At 45.6% G+C, this 21,132-nt stretch overlaps 1 protein-coding gene across 1 annotated transcript in view; it reads left to right on the plus strand.

Annotated features, from left to right (window-relative positions):
- Positions 1-20,775, plus strand: part of LOC139153212 (uncharacterized) — a 46,370-nt gene extending 25,595 nt beyond the window's left edge. The window contains exons 16-24 of the mRNA XM_070726854.1: positions 1,643-1,804; positions 1,881-2,045; positions 2,940-3,110; positions 4,741-4,986; positions 5,456-5,740; positions 7,395-7,571; positions 8,603-8,812; positions 9,261-9,431; positions 11,049-20,775. Coding sequence (XP_070582955.1) covers positions 1,643-1,804; positions 1,881-2,045; positions 2,940-3,110; positions 4,741-4,986; positions 5,456-5,740; positions 7,395-7,571; positions 8,603-8,812; positions 9,261-9,431; positions 11,049-11,860 — 2,399 coding nt within the window. The 3' untranslated portion in view covers positions 11,861-20,775. The remainder of the gene's footprint in view (positions 1-1,642; positions 1,805-1,880; positions 2,046-2,939; positions 3,111-4,740; positions 4,987-5,455; positions 5,741-7,394; positions 7,572-8,602; positions 8,813-9,260; positions 9,432-11,048) is intronic.
- Positions 20,776-21,132: the final 357 nt, after the last annotated feature.

Genomic DNA, 21,132 nt, shown 5'->3' on the forward strand with positions numbered 1-21,132 from the left:
TGTAAAAGCAAATAATGTGTGCGATTGGGGAAACCACAGGGAGGGTGGAGGTCCTGTTTCCTCCCAGGAGATTCCTGGAGAGGCCCCACAGAGGCTTCTCCCCACCTTTTACAGCCCTATTTCCTCCCAGGAGATTCCTAGAGAGGCCCCACAGAGGCTTCTCCCCGCCTTTTCTGGCCCTGTTTCCTCCCAGAGATTCCTAGAGAGGCCCCACGGAGGCTTCTCCCTGCCTTTTCCGGCCCTGTTTCCTCCCAGGAGATTCCTACAGAGGCCCCACAGAGGCTTCTCCCCACCTTTTCCAGCCCTGTTTCCTCCCAGGAGATTCCTACAGAGGCCCCACGGAGGCTTCTCCCCGCCTTTTCCGGCCCTGTTTCCTCCCAGAGATTCCTAGAGAGGCCCCAAGGAGGCTTCTCCCTGCCTTTTCCAGTTACAGTTTGGGAGGCTCGGGTTTATAAGTAGCAAATGATTCTTGAGAAAAGGCAAAAAAATCTTGAACACCTGGTTCTTATCTAGAAATGTTCGTAAGTAGAGGTGTCCTTAGGTAGAGTTACCACTGTATATAGATATAGATATATAGAGATATAGGTATGTAGATATGTAGATATGTAGACATGTAGACAGACAGACAGACAGACAGATATATTGATTTGATTTATTGATTTATTGATTGCATTTATATGCCGCTCACCCGAAATAGACTCTGAGCAGCTGAGAGTGAGGGAAGTTGGCCGCCAACCCAAAAGTCTTCACAAGTATATATCTATTTACTTTCCATTTTTAGAATGAGCAAATGAAAGGAACAATGATAAAATGGTCCAGAAATTTCGAATCTACTATACTATAGACTTAGATAAATGGCAGCAACTTTGGGAAAGAAATTATAAATTAACAATGGCCAACAGTGTAGAAAGAGAATATGGATAAAATGTTTTATAAATGGCACATGTCACCAGAAAGAATAGATAAATATTGAAAGATAAATCTATGAAATATATTTAGATTTAGATTAGATTTATATTTATATTTATATTATATTTATATTTATAATATTTATATTTATTTTTATATTTATATTTATATTATTTATTTGGGGACATCTATCTATCTATCTATCTATCTATCTATCTATCTATCTATCTATCTATCTATCTATCTATCATCTATCTAATCTGTCCGTCCGTCCGTCCATCCATCCATCCATCCATCCATCCATCCATCCATCCATCCATCCATCCATCTATCTATCTATCTATCTATCTATCTATTATATAATAATATTAATAATATTAATATTAAATATATTATATAACAATAGATATATGGGTGGCATACAAATCAAATTAATAATAATATTAATAATAGATATAATAATTATATCTATTATATTATTATATTTAAAATGGGGAGAGGTCAACACATCTCTGCTATTATATAATTAAATCTATTATATTATATCTATTACATATTATGATATAATAATTACATCTATTATATAATAATAGTTATATATGAAAATTGTGGAGAATATATATATATACAACTGTATATATAAAAAAAATTTCACAATCAACCACTGTGCTGGGCCTTCACTGCTGGTCTTGCCCATGGTAGCTTGGCCTGTTTACCTACCTGTCTTTTACAGAGCTCGGACAAGCCCAGAGTCCTTTGCAAAGTCTCAGGAAGGAGTTCAAGGAGACACCGTTGAGTTCGCCCAGACAAGCTTTTTCACCGGCCATTGGCAGCTCCCTTAATGGTCTCCAAAGATGGACGTCAAGTCCAACGCAGCGGGCAAGGAGAGAAGAAGGTGAGAAGGTTGGGGACTCAGGTCCTGGTGGGTTCCCGGTGGCCATGCTGACCTAAGAACCCTCCCAATTTGTTAGGACTTGGTCAAAGCAGCAGCAACCCCTTGCAAGGCCTGGAGAAGTGCTTGAAGGACATCCAGAATCAGGGATGGTCGCCGGCGGTCACTTCTTCCATCCACAGCTCGCCGGACAGACTCTGCCAGTGGACGCCAGAGCCAGCGTCGTGGGCCATGAGGGAGGGAGGTGAGAGGGAGCTCCACGCCCCACACTTCCCCAGTGGGGTGCTTTGATGAGGGAGGAAAGGGGGAGGAAGTCCGGTCTTATGGGAACACTCCTCTAGGGTTGTCCTGTTCTCGGTTCTATCACCACAATGTTTGTGGATGGCGGAGAAGGAAGGATCCAGTTGAGCTCAGCTGTAATCCTTCCTGTCTGTCCATCCATCCGTCTATCCATCATATCTCTCTTTCTCTCTTTTATCTCCCTCTCTCTCTTTGATCTCTGTCTTATCTCCCGCTCGTTTCCCTTAACCGTTAGTAGATCAGATTCTTGTAGGAAGCTTAAACTGGCCCTGAATCCTTACTCCTTTGAACTGCCTGAATCTCCTGATTTTCTTGGAGTTTGACATCTGTCTCTCTCTCTCTTTCTCCCTATCTAATCTATAATCATCTATCTATCTATCTATCTATCTATCTATCTATCTATCTATCTATCTATCTATCTATTATCTATCTATGAATCATATATCTATCTTTCTATCTATCCATCTATCTATCATCTATCTTCATCTTCATAGTTATCTATCTATCTATCTATCATATCTATCTATCTACATCTTCATCATTATCTATGTACAGTACATCTGTCTATCTACATCTATCCATCCATCTATCATCTGTCTGTCTGTCTATGTGTCTACATATCTACATATCTATCTATCTTTCTATCTATCCATCTATCTATCATCCATCTATGTATCATCTAACAAACCCAGGGGGGGGGGCACTGTCATAACTTGGAATAGTTGTTAAGTGACCCATTGTAAAGCAAAGATGCCCTGCAAAAGGCAATGCTGGTGCCTGTGTGAGTGTGGGAACCGTGTGCTTCCAGCAGTGGCAGCAATCCACTTTCCACAAACAGGAGGAAGCCCCCCAAGGGTCGCACCACTTCAGGGCCTGGAAAATTGCCTGAAAGAAATTGCCCCCAGCAGAGATTTCCTCGTAGCTTCCAGCCCTGCGGGGCGTAGTGTCGGCACTCCGAAGCAGCCAGGAATGGAGGAGGAGCCTCACTCGCCAAAGTCGTGGAGCGCAGGTAAAGAGGGGAGCTGGGAGAAGATCTGGTTCCGGAGGCCCCTGGGAGCTTGGCCTAAAAGATCATCTATGAGGACTAGCGAACCGAGGCGGAGCCTATGGGCAGGAAGTGGGAATTCTTCTGTGGTTGCCCTCAAGCCCTCTTCCTCAGCTCTCGTGGGGCAACCAAACTACATTTCTCACCCTTAACTACCTTCAGATTTGTGAACTACAACTCTCAGAATTCCCTGCTGGGGAGTTCTGGGAGTAGTCCACTTATTAGATAGATAGATAGATAGATAGATAGATAGATAGATAGATAGATAGATAGATAGATAGATAGATAGATAGATAGATAGATAGATAGATAGATAGATAGATAGATAGATATTGTAGATAGATAGATAGATAGATAGATAGATAGATAGATAGATAGATAGATAGGTAGGTAGGTAGGTAGGTAGGTAGGTAGGCAGGCAGGCAGGCAGGCAGGCAGGCAAATGTAATAGATAAATAGAGAGACAGATAGACAGATATAATAAATAGATAAATAGACAGACAGATGATAAACAGGCAGACAGATAGACAAACGGACAGATAAGATAGATAGATAGATAGATAGATAGATAGATAGATAGATAGATAGATAGATAAAGAGAGAGAGAGAGAGAGATGGAAATGGTGAATAAATACAATTGATGGATTCATGAATAGATACAAGGAATTGATTGATGAATACAAACAATGGATAGATTGATGTATGATTGATACGATGGATGGACTGATGAATAATACAAAAAGATACTGAAAAAATTGAACGGGTCCAAAGAGGGGCTCCAAGAATGGTGGAAGGTCTTAAGCATAAAACGTATCAGGAAAGACTTCATGAACTCAATCTGTATAGTCTGGAGGACAGAAGGAAAAGGGGGGACATGATCGAGACATTTAAATATGTTAAAGGGTTAAATAAGGTCCAGGAGGGAAGTGTTTTTAATAGGAAAGTGAACACAAGAACAAGGGGACACAATCTGAAGTTAGTTGGGGGAAAGATCAAAAGCAACGTGAGGAAATATTATTTCACTGAAAGAATAGTAGATCCTTGGAACAAACTTCCAGCAGACGTGGTTGGTAAATCCACAGTAACTGAATGTAAACATGCCTGGGATAAACATATATCCATCCTAAGATAAAACACAGGAAATAGTATAAGGGCAGACTAGATGGACCATGAGGTCTTTTTCTGCCGTCAGTCTTCTATGTTTCTATGTTTCTATGTTTACTGTAGATAGATTGATAGAAGATAAATACAATAGATGGATGGATTGATGAATAGATACGATGGATGACAGATATGATGGATGGATTGATGAACAGATACAATGGATAGATTGATGGATGATAGATACAATAGATGAATGGATTAATAGATGGATCAGATAGACAAAGACAGATCGATTGACAGACAGATGATAGATAGATGGATAAGAATTCATAGCGATGTGATTGTGGGCCTATGTCAGATTGGACCAACATTTTGGAGAGGGCACAGCTTGCCCCAGTCCAGTTCAACATGCAGTCATGCCACCCAGTTTCAACCTCCTTTTCAGAACCGGTGTAGGTCCACCTCTCTCTCTCTCTCTCTTTCCCCACAGGGACCATTCCTCCACCGTTTGCCTCCACTTCAGAAGCAGCTGCCGAAACTTCTCCCCTCCACCAGCTGATGAACTGCCTGAAGGAAATTCCGATACAACGTCCGAGTTATCTGAACCCGCCGAGCGCCTTCTCCTCCTCCTCCTCCTCCTCTTCCTCTTCCTCATCCTCCTCCTCCTCCAGCTGCAGTGAAACCGAAAGGGACCAGCAGAGCCCAGGAAGTTCAACCTGGTGGGACGGGGGCCAAGGTCAGCCTCAGATCAAATCCTCCCCGACTTCCTTGCTATTGGACTCGGGTACCAGGTGTTCAGGCCGATGGTACCATGCCACAACTGTCTCTCCATCCTCCGGATCCATGACCAGCTCCATGGGATGTGGATGGGGCACAATAGATACAGAGAAGCTCTTGTGGGACCAAAGATGATGATGGAGGCCAAGAGGAAGCACAGGCGCACACAGCTCCATTTGTATAAGCAGCGGACGTGCCCACAACTCACACAATTGGAGCCGTGCGCGTGGTCCTTCAATGGTTGTGTGGCCCGGTTCAGATAGGGTAGTGGCCCGGTAGCGGGCCGTGTCTTGTGTGGTTGGGGGACTTTGATCCAAAGGAACCTCTTAAATCAAAGATCTCCCAAGTCTAGAATATCAGACACGGGACCTTCCATTTTGGACACCTCCCGCTAACGTGCTGTCTCGACTTTCTATCCATGTTCCCAGGAGCTGAGAGGGATGTTCTTGTAGGACCGAAGGTGACGATGGAGGCCAAGAAGAAGCCTGCAGAAGAGGAAGAGTGGTTACCTTGCATGCAAGAGGCCAACTTTGCCCAGGGAGGCGATGACGCATATTCTGCCTCTCTCCATGGCAACCAGGAGACTGCCACCAAGGACACGTCTGATGTCAAGCAGATGTTTCCCTCCATCCACCCTCTACGATGCTCTGGAGCTCCACAGGATGTGATGTCCGGAGCATCCGAAGCAAGGGGGGATCGGCCACATTCCACAGGTACGTAACCCGGGGGTAACTTTTATGGCAGTTGTTGGGAGTTCTCCTTGTCCACCACAGGTCATGTCAGATTCTGAGGAGGACGAGCCAGGCCCCTCTGGATACCCTGGGCCAGTGGGGTTGCCAGCTGATGCAGAGAGTGAGAGTGAGGGAGAAAGTGACCTGAGGGATCCTGAGAAACCACTAGAGGGGGCTGATGAGACAAAGGGCCCCAGCCAGAGGATGAGGAAGACATTAGAGTGGAAAGTCAATGGATTGTCCCTTGCTGTAGAAGGTTGCTCAGGTGGCGAGAGGAGTTGCATAGTAAAAGGCATTAGTGTATTGACTAGGCTCTTTGGGGTGTGATGTCACTTCCAGGCAGGATAAAGGCAAAGGATTGTGGGAAATGGGGTATAGGGATTCAACGTCCTTCAATGGGAGAGATGTGGGGCTGGGGTGGGGGGTGATTGAACAAGACTTAAACCCCATGATTTCGGCCTCAACAAAAGGAATTCTCTGTTGGATGCTGGTTGCTCAGGATTCCGGTGAGCAAATTCATATGCTTAGATAATGAATGGACGTTATATAAGGAATGCTGATTAGGCAAAGTTTGGCGCCTTTCCCGAACATTTTTAAAAAAAAGTTTTTATTTACAAATATACAATAAATACATAAAAGACATTAATGACAATTGACAATTGAGACCTAGCACATTACATAGGCAATAGTCATGTGTTTAGACGATAGGCCAAAATATAAAAACACGACAATCAGTAAACATATAAACTTACAAAGAAAGGAAAGAAAGAAGGTAAGAAAGAAACAAAGGAGAAGAGGAGAAAGAAAGGAAGAAAAGGGTGGGCGAGTGTGCGGTGGAGCTGTGTTAAGAATATGAACTAGTTTTAAATTCAGCAGCTCATTACCTTACATCGAGATTGGCAGTATGAATAGGTAGAAGCAAGCGTTGAATAAATCACAGTATAGAGATTTTGAAAATAAAAGGTATATTCCATATTTAAATACCTAATATCTCTTACGACTATTGGGAAAAAAAGGAAAAGTTTTATACCAGCTTTGTATTTTCCGGACATTGTTGATGTTTAGCTCCGAAGAGAAAATTGACTCCTTTTTCCTTGCTGTTTAAAATCAGTTTTGTTTGTTACGTGTGCTTTTCTCCTTGCCTTTTCCGGTGACACTTTCGGAGGCTCAGGTTGGTAAGTGGAAAATGGTTCTTGAGAAAAAAATCTTGAACACCTGGTTCTTATCTAGAAAAGTTCGTAAGTGGAGGTGTTCTTAGGTAGAGGTACCATTGTATGTCACTTCCTGAATTAAAGCGGAAAACAAGGTGCTTTTGCACAACCTGCAGGCTTGAAATTTGGGGTGATTCACAGCCCGTGAAAAAGTAAGCTTTTGATAAAGCCTGACAGACTGTGCTAATTTAGATCAACAAAAACACCGCTTGGAAGGGGAATTTGCATTGCAAAGTATTCCCCGTGCATATCGCGACCCTGCTTGTAATTGTTGCCATTTATTTTCTGTGTAACAGAGAATAAAGGATTTATTTGTTTGAAAGTCAAAGCCTTGGGGAAAGATTTGTGGATTTGCCTTAGTTGGACCAGAACAGTAGTCGCCTACCCTGTGTTCTTTACCGGCGTTTCTTCTTCTTGGCACACAGTTCCTGCCCACAAGATCTTTCCCTGTGGGCGGCAGGAGAGCCCGAGAGACACAGCGTCGGACCAGACCCCAACATGTCCAAGCCCCCTAAGCCACAACTCCTGGGAAGGGACACCTGAAGGCGATGCAGACTGGAGTCCGGGAGAAGACCAAGTTCAGCCACAGCCCAGAGACAAAGGTAGGCGGCCTCAGCTGAGGCCAATGATGCGACCTGGTTGGGTTAGGAAATGTCCAAAGGGTAACCACCATGCTTGGAGGGCACCAAGGAGCCCACAATCTTTCCTCCTCCTCCTTCTACCTTCTAGCCCTGATGAAATTCCCCAGTTGGGTCATGAAACACATGCAGGGAAACCACCCATGGAGCACCAAGGACTCCACAGTCTTCCTCCTCCTCTTCTTCTTCCTCCTCCTCCTCTTCTTCCTCCTCCTCCTCTTCCTCTTCTTCTTCTTCCTCCTCCTCTTCTTCTTCCTCTTCAACTTCCTCTTCTTCCTCTTCCTCCTCCTCCTCCTCTTCTTCTTCCTCTTCAACTTCCTCTTCTTCCTCTTCCTATACCTCTTCTTCCTCCTCCTCTTCTTCTTCCTCCTCCTCTTCCTCTTCCTCTTCAACTTCCTCCTCTTCCTCCTCTTTTTCTTCCTCCTCTTTTTCTTCCTCCTCCTCCTCTTCTTCCTCTTCCTCTTCCTCTTTAACTTCCTCTTCTTCCTCTTCCTCTTCCTTTTCTTCTTTAACTTTCCCTTCTTCCTCTTCTTCTACTTCCTCTTCCTCTTCTTCTTTTTCCACTTCCTCTTCTTTCATCCTCTTTCTCTTCTCTCCTTCTTTTCCTCTTTTTTCTTCCTCTTCCTCTTCTTCCTCTTCTTCTTTCTCTTGTCCTTGTCCTTCTTCTCTTTTTCCTCCTCCTCCTCCCCTTTCCCCGTTCCTCCTCCTCTCCGCAAATCCCTCCCCCTATGAGCACTGATGATGTTCCCTAGTTGGGTCATGAGACATCTATAAGGAAACTACCAACCTAAAAGACCCCCCCCCCCAAGTTCCACTCTGAGCTCCTGTTAAAGGATGGGGACGATCACCTCCCAGCTACCTAATTGCCATGGCCCCGAGTCCAAATCCCAACTTTGCCAGTGGACAAAGTTTCCCCAGGAGGGAATTGAGAAGTGGACGGAATGGATTGTAATCTGCCTTAGTCGATCACAGCTGGGGGGTCTTTCTTTGCCCAGAGGGTGGGACCGGAGGAAGCCCCCTCCAGGGTCTGCTCAGGTGCCTCAAGGAGATCCCAAGCAACCCCACGAGCCCCTGCCCTTCCGTGGCCGGGAAGAGGCCCAGAGAATCCAGACACACCCAGGAGGGAGAGGAGGAAGGGGAAGAGGAGAAGGAAGAAGAAGACGAGGAGGAGGAAGTGGCCCATTGCAAGAAGAAAACCGGGCAAAGTGAGTCTTGGAGGCTGCATCTCCAGTGAGATAAGGTTGCTGGCTGGGGGATTGTGGGAGTGGAAGTCCTCCCCTCTTGAGACATGGGGAATCCTGGGAGTAGAAGTCTTCCCCTCTTAAAGCATGTTGACTAGGGGATTGTGGAAGTCCTCCCCTCTTAAAACATGGGGAATTCTGGGAATGGAAGTCCTCCCTCTTAAAACATGGGGAATTCTGGGAATGGAAGTCCTCCCTCTTAAAACATGGGGAATTCTGGGAATGGAAGTCCTCCCTCTTAAAACATGGGGAATTCTGGGAGTAGAAGTCCTCCTCTCTTAAAGCATGCTGGCTGGGGGATTCTGGGAGTGGGAGTCCTCCCCTCTTAAAACATGGGGAATTCTGGGAGTTGAAGTCCTCCCCCTTTAAAACCCGCCATCTAACCAGACTGAGTCTTTTGGCTTCTCTATAGGCACTACCCCCTCCAGCTCCCCTATCTCTGATATGGAAAAATGGGGGGACCAGCCAAAGGGCCATCCTTGTTCTCCGATCAGCAGGACCTCTGCCCATCCGCAGAGCGACCCTCCCAGGTGGAGTCCCTCGGTTTCATTTCGGATGGGTGCCAGGAGAGCTTCTGCGACAGGTGAGGAGGGCAGAGGGCCGAGTCAAAGCTGGGAAAGGGTAGATGGGAGTTGGAGTCCTCAGCAAGATTGCCACGCAACAGAGTGGATGGGTGGATGGGGAATTGGGAGAGAAATGTCATTTTGGGATGATGATGATGATGATGATGATAATAACAACAACAACAATCATAATAACAACAACTTCTGGAGGCTACTTCTGTTCCACCGATTAATTGTTCTAACGGTTAGGAAATTCTTCCTGAGTTGTAAGTTGCTTCTCTCCTTGTTTAGTTTCCACCTGTTGTTTCTTGTTCCACTCTCAAGTGCTTTGGAGAATAGGTTGACTTCTTCTTTGTGGCAACCCCTGAGACATTGGAAGGCTGCTATCATGTCTCCCCTGGTCCTTCTTTTCATTAAAGTAGCCATGCCCAGTTCCTGTAACCGTTATAATACTCAGATTGGGGAAAAGGAATCCTCAATTTGAGTATTGTATTGGCAGTTCTGTGTTAGTAAAAACTTCAGAAGAAAAGGATTTAGGGGTAGTGATTTCTGACAGTCTCAAAATGGGTGAGCAGTGTGGTCGGGCGGTAGGGAAAGTGAGTAGAATGCTTGGCTGCATAGCTGCAGGTATAACAAGCAGGAAGAGGGAGATGGAGATTGTGATCCCGCTGTATAAAGCACTGGTGAGACCCCATTTGGAATAATACTGTATTCAGTTCTGGAGACCTCACCTACAAAAAGATATGGATAAAATTGAATGGGTCCAAGGGCGGGCTACAAAAATGGCGGAAGGTCTTAAGCATAAAACTTATCAGGAAAGACTTAGTGAACTCAATCTGAAAAAGAAAAAGTCCTCAATGTCCATCTAGTCTGCCCTTATACTATTTTCTGTATTTTATCTTAGGATGGATATATGTTTATCCCAGGCATGTTTAAATTCAGTTACTGTGGATTTACCAACATGTCTGGAAGCTTGGAAGCTTGTTCCAAGCATCTACTACTCTTTCAGTAAAATAATATTTCCTCACATTGCTTCTGATCTTTCCCCCAACTAACCTCAGGTTGTGGCCCCTTGTTCACTTTCCTATTAAAAACACTTCCCTCCTGAACCTTATTTAACCCTTTAACATATTTAAATGTTTCGATCATGTCCCCCCCGTTCCCTTTTGTCTGCCAGACTTCATTAAGTTTTGAGACTGTCAGAAACCACAACCCCTAAATCCTTCTCTTCTGAAGTTTTTGCTAACACAGAACTGCCAATACAACACTCCGATTGAGGATTCCTTTTCTCCAAGTGCATTATTTTACATTTGGAAACATTAAAGTGCAGTTTCCATTGCTTTGACCACTTATCTAGTAAAGCTAAATCATTTGCCATATTACAGGAATTTATTTATTTTATTTTATTTATTAGATTTGTATGCCACCCCTCTCCGTAGACTCGGGGCAGCTATCATATCAATATCAACCCTATTCCATAGTTGTGCCTATATTAATCTTGCAGCTGTAATTATATGTGTAATCAGGTATCTGTCTTCTATTACAACTCTATTAAAGTTGATGGATTGATTGATTGATGAAGTCAATTGACAAAGGGCAGGGTTTTATGCCGATTCTCTCCCCTTTCCCTTTCTCAGGCGGAGACAAAGGGAGCCCCCCGGCTCCAAATTCAGCTCCAGAGGTGAAGAAGAGGCCCCTCAAAGCGGCCCAGCCCTGCCACTGTGCCCGCTGGGCTGAGTCGGGGGTCACGCAGCCCTTTCTCTCCAAACAACTTGGCCGCCTAGCTGCTGATGTCAACAGCCTCTGCCAGGACCTGTCCGGACTTCAGAACCATGTCTGGCGGCTGGAGCAGGAGGCACGCAGCTGGGGGCCAGAGCTGGCAACTCTGCGCTTTGAGAACCGCCAGCTGGCCAAGTACGCCCGGCGCCTGGAGACTCGCTGCCGTGTTCTGGAGACCCGCTCCCGCCGTCTCAACCTGCGCCTCTTGGGTTTGCCCGAGGGAGTGGAAGGAGGCGACCCGGTCTCTTTCCTCCGAACAATCCTGCCGGAAGTGTTGGGCTGGCCCCCGGGAATGCCGGCATTGGAGATCGAGAGTGCCCGGAGAGTCTGCGGGCAGGATTTGACCACCAAGCCACGCCCGCTGCTCTTCCGCCTGCTACGTTCATCTGACAAATCTGCCGTGCTCAAAGCAGCTCGTGCCCGGCCGCTGCGTTTTGCCAAGGTGTCCCTCACCATCCTACCTGATCTCGGCGCCCCACAGAGAAGACCCCTGCCCAGCCCGTTCCAGAGGAACCGTTGGATGGTCGACTTGCTTTTTGGGAGGCAGCCTGCTTCTCCGTGGGGCTTGGGCAGGGGTCGATCCTGGCGAGGGCCCCCTACCCCTTGTGCACCCCAGGTAGCCAAAGCTGCTCTGGGGACGCTGGGATCTCACGAGCAACACAATCCATGAGGCACTGCCACGAGAGGGTCCACAAAAGTGACTTTCATCACCGGGCAGGGGTGGGTGGGCTAAGTGAACCCTCTGGCTGGTTTTGCATAGCTTCTTTGCAAGGGAGGGGGTTTAACAATTGGGTGGGGGGGCGTCCAGTCCCACTCCACCGCAGTGCAGGAGATCCTACAAGATATTGGCAAAATTGGGGACACAATCCCCAAACTCTCCCCCATGTCCATTCCCTCCCTCTGCCCTTTCCAAGTGCTACAGAGTGTGGGAGAAAGGAGCCAAAAAGATCCAATTAAACAGGTGTTGTTCAAGCTCAGCTACTTTAAGAGGGGTGGACTTCAATTCCCAGAATCCCCAGCCAGCAAGGGCAGTTAAAGCCCTGCCCCTCTTAAAATATACTGGCTGGAGGATTCTGGGAGCTGAAATGTATCCTTCTTCATTCATGCCAGCTGTGTTGACACAAAGGCAACACAGCCAGCAAACCGGTACGAGTCCTTTTATTGGCACCAACTTTGTCTCCAACGTTCCTTTTGCTCTCCAGCCTGGAGAAAAGCTCTTCAAGACTCTCAAACCTGCAGCAGCTTCTGTCTGCAGATACTTCAGCCTGAACGCTTTAAGCAGAATAACTTCAAATCAACCAACCCACCAGGCCAAGATGATGAGCAAAGAATTCGTGGCAATAATTCCAGCAAGACAAGATAAGCAGTGGGAGCACGGCAATAATTCAAACAGTCAGGAAGAATGCCAGGAATGCAGGCGCCATTCTCAACACTAGATAAATCGAGTGTTTGTTCTCGACAAACACCCCTTTCAACTGCCCCTCCTTTAAACTCCATCCCCAGGTGTGCCTTGTGAAGGGAATCGGAGCCCTTTCCACACAACCCACGTTGTTCTCTTCTGCATCCTTCCCTGAGTGCTCTCAGATGAGGAGGGGGTGGGCCTTGGTCTTCATCTGAAAACCCCTCTCCCTCGTTCTACCTCTCCCCTCTGCCCAGCCTGACATTTCTCTTCCTCAGTTTCCTCCATAGCAAATGGAGCCACTCTTCCGCTCTCTGTCAGCTGTCTGTCTTCTGTCTCAGATTCAGACACCAATGGGGGCATGACACTGTCCCTCCTGTAGGGCCTCTTCCCCCAGAACCACATGGACAGGGACATTGCAGAAACTGGGTGTGGAAGTTGTGGACCAGACTGTTCTAGGCACAGTTCCAGTATTTTTTTCCAAGATTCTCAAAAATCCACTCCTTGGAATAATAGTCTCTTTTACTTAAGTTCACACCAGATTAGATTTTCAAATTAAAATGCAAAGCATAAAGACTGAAGCAAACTGTCTCGGCTTGAAATAATTCTAACTGTTCTAGGAAGTGTTCCTAACATTCCATTCTCAGCTGGCTTGGAGATAAATCACCACTTTTAAGTTCTTCGGCTTACCGGGCTTCACATTCAATTCAATCATGCAGCTTCTGTCTCATTTCGGATGGCACGGCATACGTTTTTCACTCAAACGCCCCTCCCAACTGCCTCTCCTTTAAACTCCATCCCCAGGTGTGCCTTGTGAAGGAAATCTGGGCCACAAATCAGGAACGCCACAAATCTCCGCCATTCTCTTTCAACAACAGTGTCAGACTCTGCCTTCACTTCCTGCTCTAACCGGGAAATGACATCTTACAATCCACAGAGCGATTCATGTGGATTAATGCTTTTTAACCTTGGATCTCTTCTCTTCTTTTTGCCGTTCTTCGATATCTAGGATCTAACCATCTCCTGATACATTTCCCTCACTATCTGACAGGGAGCGTCTTCCCCTTGTCACATTTCCCTCACTGTCTGACAGGGACCGACTTCCCCTTGTCACATTTCCCTCACTATCTGACAGGGAGCGTCTTCCCCTTGTCACATTTCCCTCACTATCTGACAGGGACCGATTTCCCATTGTCACATTTTCCTCACGATCTGACAGGGACCGACTTCCCCTTGTCACATTTCCCTCACGATCTGACAGGGACCGACTTCCCCTTGTCACATTTCCCTCACGATCTGACAGGGATCGACTTCCCATTGTCACATTTCCCTCACTATCTGACAGGGATCGACTTCCCATTGTCACATTTCCCTCACAATCTGACAGGGACCAACTTCCCATTGTCACATTTCCCTCACTATCTGACAGGGACCGACTGCCCCTTGTCACATTTCCCTCACGATCTGACAGGGACCGACTTCCCATTGTCACATTTCCCTCACAATCTGACAGGGACTGACTTCCCATTGTCACATTTCCCTCACAATCTGACAGGGACCGACTGCTCTTTGTCACATTTCCCTCACGATCTGACAGGGACCGACTTCCCATTGTCACATTTCCCTCACAATCTGACAGGGACCGACTTCCCATTGTCACATTTCCCTCACTATCCGACATGGACCGACTGCCCCTTGTCACATTTTCCTCACTGTCTGACAGGGGCCGACTTCTCATTGTCACATTTCCTTCAATATCTGATGGACTGACTTCCCATTGTCACATCAGCCCCCCTCTGGTACTCCCCCATCACTATCTTCCTCACTCTCGGCTTCCAATCCCTCTGACAGCCTCCCTAACCCAGGATAACCTGAGGGACCTGGCTCAGAATCAGTCATGTCCTGAGACTGACAAGGATCACTCAATATAGGCGAGGCATGTGGAACTCTGCAGCATTGACTCAGGTAAAGTCCTCTGGTCCATAAACTTTCCATGCCACCAGATACTGAAACTGGCCACACAATTGATGTGAATTTCAGATGCTGTTCACTTCATACTCCGCCTCTCCCTGGAGGGCTACTGGTCCCAGTGGTGGTGAAGCCAGCCCATGTGGACCATAGTGGGACTAACAAGGTCTGATAAAAGACCGGATGAAACTGCATGGTCCATGGCAGGGATAGGCAAAACACCACGGTTACAGTGCAGTACTGCAAGCTGCTTCTGCTGACTGCTGGCTGCAGTTCAGCAATTCAAATCTCACCACCGGCTCAAGGTTGACTCAGCCTTCCATCCTTCCGAGGTAGGTAAAATGAGGACCCATATTATTGGGGACAAGAGGCTGATTCTGTAAACTGTTTAGAGAGGGCTGTAAAGCACTACGAAGCGGTATATAAGTCTAAGTGCTATTGCTATCTAAGTGCTATCAAGCTTTTGTGACAGTCTTGTCGTTGGGGGAGAGTCACTGAATTGCCTACAGCTAATGGTGGGATGTCAGGATGTTGCCAGTCTGTGAAGTATTTATAGTCCTTGTTCCAAGTTGCAAAAGTGCCACCATGTCCTGAAGGTGACCTTAACAACCAACAGCTCCTTATCCCATATAGTATAACTATTTTTCAGAGCTGACAGCTTCCGGGTATAATAAGCACATTGGAATAAGGTACTGCAGGGGCATAGGCCTTTAGGAACACTACCCCAACAGCCACATCTGATGCGTCTCCACCACAAATGACCGGAATGGATCAGGATACTTGAGAATGGCCTCAGAGGTGAAAGTGGCCTTCAGAGCATCGAAGTCTCCGTGCTCCTCAGCACCCAGAGGGAACGTTCCCCCTTTCTTGAGCAGATTAGATCTTGTTGGCAGGAACTGTGCCAAGAAAAAGAAATGCCAGTAAAGAACATGGGTTAGGCGGCTACTGTTCTGCCCGACGAGCCGGATGAGCAGCAAGGAAAGACAAAATCACACACAGAGACTGAAGGCTTCCAAAACACAAAATATATCACTTCACAAATTGGCTGAGAGTCGCAATGATGGTGGAAGAGTATCTGCTTTTGACCAAAAAGGTCGGAGTTATTTGCCAAGCCAATAACGAATGTCTCAACCCCCACAAGATTTATAAAGAAGGCCTCCAAACTGGGATACAACAAAGCTACTTGCTCTTTTGCTCAAGAGCTGCAGTCTTTCGAAACACGAGTGTCCCAAAAACTGACTTGTTTCCCAAAGATGTAAGATATTGGTTTAGAGACGGAACTCCGGATCTGTTTCGTTGTCTCTGTTAAACCGCGAATGATAACTCCTGCATAGAGTTAACCTCCCCTTTTTAAGCCTGATGAAGGATTCCCTAATTACTTCCAGCTGGGATTAGGATCTCCTGGGTCTAAATAGCTGCTCCTGTTGTCACATCATCCTTTGCCCTCAGATGTTGAGAATGAGGTCATTAATCACCCCTTCCTCATCCGACCCACACAAGGCTCTAACTGGAGGTTCCACAGGCACTGCAGGGGCCTCCACCTCTATTTCTCCTGCACCTTCAGCTTCCATCTCTCCTTCCCTCTCATGTCTGAACCCTCCGAGAGCCACACAGGTCTCTGATGCTCCGATGGACCTGGCTCATCTGGTACAAAATCTGTTACCAGAGGAGCTGGCCAGGAGCCGATCACAACAGCTACCACAGGTTGGACACCCCAAGCATCAGAGACGGTTCCTGACTCCAGAAATCCTCAGAGGTCACACCCATGGTGGTTATTTGAGGAGTCGAGTAGATCTGGGAAGGTTCTCCTCCTACACCTCTGAGAGGTGGATGGTATACCACAATACACACCGGAGGAGTTGGCCATGATCCAACCATAACACGTGCCAGAAGCTCTGATCAAAAACCTTTCGTGAACTGGTCCATAAGTGCCACCTCATTCCACGGCAGGTCCTCAGTGACCCCCCAGAAGTCAGCAATATGGTCGCTGAGCATATGAGGGCAAAGAACCCCAATTATATCTACCAATTGATGGGGACCAAGCTTTCTGAGACAACCCAAGAAAGGGATCTTGAGGTTTTGGCAGACAGCTCAATGAAGATGTCACCTCTGTAAAAAATAAAAGCAAATTCCATGCTTGGCACAATTAGGAAGGGAATCAAAAATAGGTTGGCAAGCGTTGTATTGCCTCTGTACAAATCGATGTACACTTGGAGTAGTATGTACAGTTCTGGTCATCACCACACCTCAAGAAGGAACTGGAAAAGATGCAAAAAAGGGGCAACAAGAATGATCCAGTAACTGGAGAACCTCCCTTATGAAACCAGGTTGCAACGCCTCGCTTTCACCAAGTGACTAAATTAGTAGACCAGCAAAATGTGGACATGACTTCAGTAAGGCATTCGACAGAGTAGACCACAACCTATTTCTTGGTAAACTGGGAAAAGGTGGGATAAACAGAATCACCATTAGGTGGAGATGTAACTGACTGATAACCATACTCCTCAATGGTACTACAGTATATCTACATCTCAGGAAATGGAGCCCCTCCCTTATGTAACCAGGTGGCAATGCCTTGGTCTCTTCTGCCTTGAAAGACAGCGTTGAAGGGGGGACTTGATCAAAGTGTATAAAATCATGCATGGGATAGAAAAGGTGGGTGGAGAAAAAATATTTTCTCCATCACACAATACTAGGGCGAGGGGGCCCTTCCTAAAGCTGAGAGGTAAGAAAGTGTGGACAAATAAAGGGAAATATTTATTCACTCAGAGGGTCCTTGGTTGATGGAATTCACTTCCAGAAGAGGCCGTGACAGCTGTCAGCCTGGAGAGCTTCAGGGCAGGATGAGACAGATTCATGGATGCCAAGTGTATCATAGGTGGTTATTGAAACGGATGTCCATGTGCCGCCTCTATGTTGGTTGAGGCAGGCAGGATTTTCTTGGGTCCCATTTGTTGGGGGTCAAGGGAAAGGGAGGGTCTTGCCTTTTCCTTCTGCTCAAGACCCTTGTGGACAATTGGTGGGCCACAGAATGTTGGACATGATGGGCTTTGGCCCCATTCAGCATGGCTCTTCTGGTTCTTATGTTCTTAAATCTCTCAATCACCTCTTTGTCCAAACAGGGTCCTTAAACATGGCTCTTAGCTTACGGTAAAACTCGGCGTAATTATCCAACAATGGGTTGGGCTGGGTCAACCTGGGCATCATCCAATGTACTGCGGACTCTGACAATCAAAGCCACCCCCTTAATACCAGTCAGTCGGGACATTCATTGGCTCATATAAAGCTGGCAGTGCCCCCCCCCCAAAATGCTGGAAATTAAGCCATCAAATTTATCCTTCATTGCCGCTTTCGACCGGAAAAAACCCCTATGTTTTTGTGTGTGTGTTTCATATTTTCATATAAAATTTCATATTTTTGCCAAAATGAAAATTAAGGGAGACTAATATAGATCTATTTCAAGCCATTTCCATATACATACATACATACATACATACATACATACATACATACATACAAACTGTATATATAATTATTATTATTATTATTTATTAGACTTGTATGCCGCCCTTCTCCGAGGATATATATGTATGTATGCATATGCATGTATGTATGTATGTATTTATGTATGTGTATATACACACACACATATATATGTATGTTTTCGTAGATTTTCACGGGTATATGTATGTAGATTGTTGTGAATTCGGGTTTTCCCCCGTGTAATATTTTGAGTGTCTTTCTGATGTTTTGGCACAATCACATTCACCATCATCAGGCTGAAATTATTGGCTTCGTAGTCAAATCAGCACGAATCAATAACTTCAGCCTCCAGTAGGTTTGGAGCTCTGAATACACACAACTGGCAAGATATCGGTGATTTTTTTTTGCCGGTTTTTTTGCTTCCGTGCATGTGCAGATGCAAAGAAAGAGGCGAAAATCGTGCAAATCTCGTGTGCGCAAGCGTTGTCAGGTGAGCGAGATTTGGGCAAAAATCACCCAATTTTCACAAAAAGATGTGAAAATTGCTAAAATCTCACATGAGCATGCTCACGCAAGGGAGATTTGGGCAATTGTGGGTGATTTTTTTTGCTTCCAGGCACGCACACAAAAAAAGTGCCGAAAATTGCCCAAATCTCACTGGCATGAGGACGTTCACACGAGATTTTGGTTGCTGCACAAGAGATTTCGGTTGCTACACACACACACATACAATTTTTTCTGTCAAATTATCCAAATACGGGAGGGAGCATACTGCTTCCTTTTTTACCTCTCGGCCTCTCAAGGGACTATCCAGGCAGTTAATTTTATAGACAACAAATTATATTCTATACGTGTAACATTGCTGCTAATAAAAATGAAGGTAGACTAGTATACCTATTTCGAGCTATTTGGCTCTCACCAGGTAGCCATAGCCTCACCCTTCTTTTTTAGTTTATTTAACAATTATTTATAATTTCCCGTCTTTTTGTCGGACAACTGACATGGGTTTTATCCCAAGTGGGTTTTAAACTCAGGGACGATTGAGTTGCGACTGGCCCTGGAAGTGGGTTCCACGCTTCCGCCATTCCATCAGCAAATTTGTCCATGCATGAGAATTCATGGCTCGGAATAGACATGGTAACAGGTCAGCCAATGGGGACTGTTTGGTGACCGAAATGGCTCGGAGCTTGGGCATGGTTTAGCTTGACTGCTTTTTATATAAGAGTTGCTTTGTCCTTGCAATATGGCCTATTATTATTTTGCTTCTGCGATTCTGGCTTTCTCCTGCGTGGGATTGTATCAACACATCCTGCTTTATATTATTATATATAAAGATATTTCTTATATAAATGAATCCCTGCTGAATGATTGACGTTCGCGCTGGTTGGATTGCTGCAAACTCCAACAGACGTTTTAGGCCATCCTTTATTTATTTATTTATTGTATTCATACTGACGTCCACCAAGGAGCCCCCAAGCTTCCATTGCTAAGCAAGATGGTTGAGGGTTGATTGATTCATGGATTGATTGATTGGATTTTCATGCCGCTCCTCTCCAAAGATTCATTGCCCCATTTATACCACCATTCTTGGCCAGAGATGAAGTGAAATTGGGCTTTCCCCATTGCCGGATGTTTGCAAAAGGATTGCATGACCCCCGAGACATTGCGGCCGTCGTAAATGTGAGTCCTTTGCCGACTGTCAGGTGATTGGGAGATGCTACAATGGCCCTTAAGTGTGACTAATGGCCATTATAATACTGGTCTTCATTTAAGCGACCTCCGAAAGACAGAAGGTCGAGTCAGCGTTGAGCCAAGTCAGAATCAAACTCCTGACAGCGGGCAGAGTTAGCCTGCAAGGAGTCCTTAACTTACGAGCACAGTTGAGCCCAATGTTTCTGTTGCTATGCGAGGCATGGGTTAAGCAAGTTTGCTACCATTTTACGACCTTCCTTCTGCCCATTGTTAAGTGAATTACTGCAGGGACCTTGGGGATGGGCGGCATACAAGTCTAATAAATAAAATAACAACAACAACAACAATAATAACAATAATAATAATAATTGACTAGTAAGCAGCCCTGTTGTAAAGCAAATCGGCCTTCCCCCTTGACTTCGATCGTCAAAAATGTCACAAAAGGGGATCATGTGAGTTTGGGACACAGTGACGGTCGTAAGTCTGAACCCGTGGCCGTGTCTGAATTTCGATAACATGGTCACAGTATGAAAGTACGATAACAATAGGAAAGTCATCACGTCAAAAGACGGTCATATGTCGCTTTTTTTCTGTGCCGTTGTAAAGTTGAACGGTAACTGTCAAGGACTGCCTGTATTTAAATTTAGACGCCGGTGTTGTGGGTCGGGCCGTGGGCCAGAAACACACTGTTATCGTTGATCAATTGGTGACAGCTGGCTCCTGCCTAAGGTAATCTGCGCTGTGATTGGTTGTTTCGGGCACAGAGGTGGAGTTCCCCCTTTAACCCACCTTTTTTTTCCCTCGTGAAGGAAGGAGTATGAGAATTCATGAATTGAACTAGATATGGTCACAACCAATGAGGATCCTTTGGCAACCCAGATGGGTCGGAACCTGGGCGTGGCTTAGCTTGACTGATTTGTAAATAAGAATTGCTTTGCCCTTGCAATATAGCCTCTGTCTTTCTGGCTTCTGCAGCATTGGTATTGTATATACGCCTCGTGCTTTATATTATTGTATATAAAGACATTTCTTATATAAATGAATCCTGCCGAATTATTTCCTTGTCTGCTGGTTGGATTGCTACAAACTCTAATACTGTAATTAAGCTGAAGGACAACCTGTATTATAAGTAAAAGAGAACAAGACTGCCTTCATTGGGTTAGAAAAATGATATTATTTGGGCTGCAAAAAATGGAATACAGTGGTACCTCGAGATACGAGTTTAATTCGTTCCGGACCTGGGCTCTTAAGTCGAGCAGCTCTTATCTCGAACGACTTTTCCCCATAGGAATTAATGTAAATAATTTTAATTGGTTCCAGCCCTCAAAAAAACTCACAAAGTTAGTCTAAATTATGCAGAAAGACATGTTTTTAATGAAGAAATGTACATGTACATATAA

Source organism: Erythrolamprus reginae, chromosome Z, assembly GCF_031021105.1.
Source record: "Erythrolamprus reginae isolate rEryReg1 chromosome Z, rEryReg1.hap1, whole genome shotgun sequence".
Lineage (NCBI taxonomy): Eukaryota > Metazoa > Chordata > Lepidosauria > Squamata > Dipsadidae > Erythrolamprus > Erythrolamprus reginae.